General features: G+C 60.9%; 1 protein-coding gene across 2 annotated transcripts in view; it reads left to right on the top strand.

The window, feature by feature from the left end:
* LOC121020164 (granulocyte-macrophage colony-stimulating factor receptor subunit alpha-like) overlaps positions 1-1693 on the top strand; it is an 18169-nt gene extending 16476 nt beyond the window's left edge. For both annotated transcript variants that reach the window (XM_040460086.1, XM_040460085.1), the window contains 2 exons: positions 1108-1189; positions 1476-1693. In XM_040460086.1, the coding sequence (XP_040316020.1) occupies positions 1108-1189; positions 1476-1533 (140 nt within the window). In that variant the 3' untranslated portion in view covers positions 1534-1693. The remainder of the gene's footprint in view (positions 1-1107; positions 1190-1475) is intronic.

The following is a 1693-nucleotide window of genomic DNA, read 5'->3' as shown; positions in this document are numbered from 1 at the left end:
TGAGATCCAGGCAGGGCAGGACCCCTGAGATCCAGGCAGGGCAGGGCTGCTGAGATCCAGGCAGGGCAGGACCCCTGAGATCCAGGAAGGGCAGGGCTGCTGAGATCCAGGAGGGCCGGGACCACTGAGATCCAGGCAAGGCAGGGCCGCTGAGATCCAGGCAGGGCAGGACCCCTGAGATCCAGGCAGGGCAGGGCCCCTGAGATCCAGGCAGGGCAGGGCCCCTGAGATCCAGGCAGGGCAGGGCCCCTGAGATCCAGGCAGGGCAGAGCTGCTGAGACCCAGGCAGGGCAGGGCTGCTGAGATCCAGGCAGGGCAGGACCCCCGAGATCCAGGCAAGGCAGGGCCACTGAGATCCAGGCAGGGCAGGGCCACTGAGATCCAGGAGGGCCAGGACCACTGAGATCCAGGCAAGGCAGGGCCACTGAGATCCAGGCAGGGCAGGGCCACTGAGACCCAGGCAGGGCAGGGCCACTGAGATCCAGGAGGACAGGACCACTTAGATCCAGGAGGGGCAGGGCCACTGAGATCCAGGCAGGGCAGGACCCTGAGATCCAGGGGGGACAGGACCACTCAGATCCAGGCAGGGCAGTGACACCCGTCATTGGATTTAGGTTCCCTCATGCAGGATGAGCTCACATTAACTTGATTACATCTGCAAAGATAAAATTCCCAGCAAGGTCCTGTTTCCAGGTGCCTGGACTCAGGACCTGAGTATATATTTGGGGGGGACAGCACTCAACTGTTCAGGCTCAGATGCACAAATGAAGTCAGGCCGCTGGAAACAGTGCTGACCATAAACCCAGCTTGCGGGCAGGAACCTGCCGGATCGGAAAGCGTGCTCTCCAAGGTTGGAGGGACAGGGGGACACGTCCGGGGACCCCGGGCTCCCCCAGGATGCCCGCGATGGGCCACATCCTGCAGTCCGTCCCCGTACCCCAGGGACTCAGTCTCGTGTTTGCTCATTTCTCTGAGATTCGAGCCTTCAGTGAAATCGTTCCCCGGAACGTGGCTGTGGCTTCTCACACAGCAGGAGGACGTGTCCCACGTCACAGACGGGTGAGGTTACATGCCGGTCTGTCCTTCACACGCTCCTTGTGTCCCCAGGTTGTTTGCATCAGAGACCTTATTCCCGCGGATTCCGCACATCAAGGATAAATGGAGTGAGAACGTTCACACTGACCACCAGGTAGGTGGGGGGGGGGCACCGAACCAGCATGGGGGGTGGGCAGTGAGCCTCCTTCCCCTCCCTTGATCCCCAGGCTCGGTCCTGCCCCAGGACCTTTGCACGTGCCAGACCATATGCCTGGAGGCCCCTGTCCCAAGCCGTCCCATCAGGCGGTCCTTTTATGCCTCAGTCACAGGGCGGCCCCGCCCACCGGGCCCCCGGTTCCTATCCACAGCCCTCGGCCACCCGAGCCCCGCTCGCTGGGTTCCCGAAAACCCGACACCCCCGTCCTCCCTGTGCTCCCCAGATCATCTGGGAGAAATCCACCCCGGATACAGGAAAGATCGACCATGAAGAGATCCTAACCGTGGAGGAAGTCACCGTCGCCCCGGAGAGCGTGTGACCCACAAAGATGCTTCCAGCCCCGGAACGTTCTGGAAGCCGTTTTGTCTTTTCATTGTTTGAACACTTATTTATACGGCGCTCTATTTTTTTACTTTAAAACAACGTGGTCTTTTGCAAGGA

This window comes from Herpailurus yagouaroundi, unplaced genomic scaffold (assembly GCF_014898765.1).
Source record: "Herpailurus yagouaroundi ecotype Mexico unplaced genomic scaffold, PumYag 248, whole genome shotgun sequence".
Classification (NCBI taxonomy): domain Eukaryota; kingdom Metazoa; phylum Chordata; class Mammalia; order Carnivora; family Felidae; genus Herpailurus; species Herpailurus yagouaroundi.
This window is presented reverse-complemented; position numbering and strand designations above follow the sequence as displayed.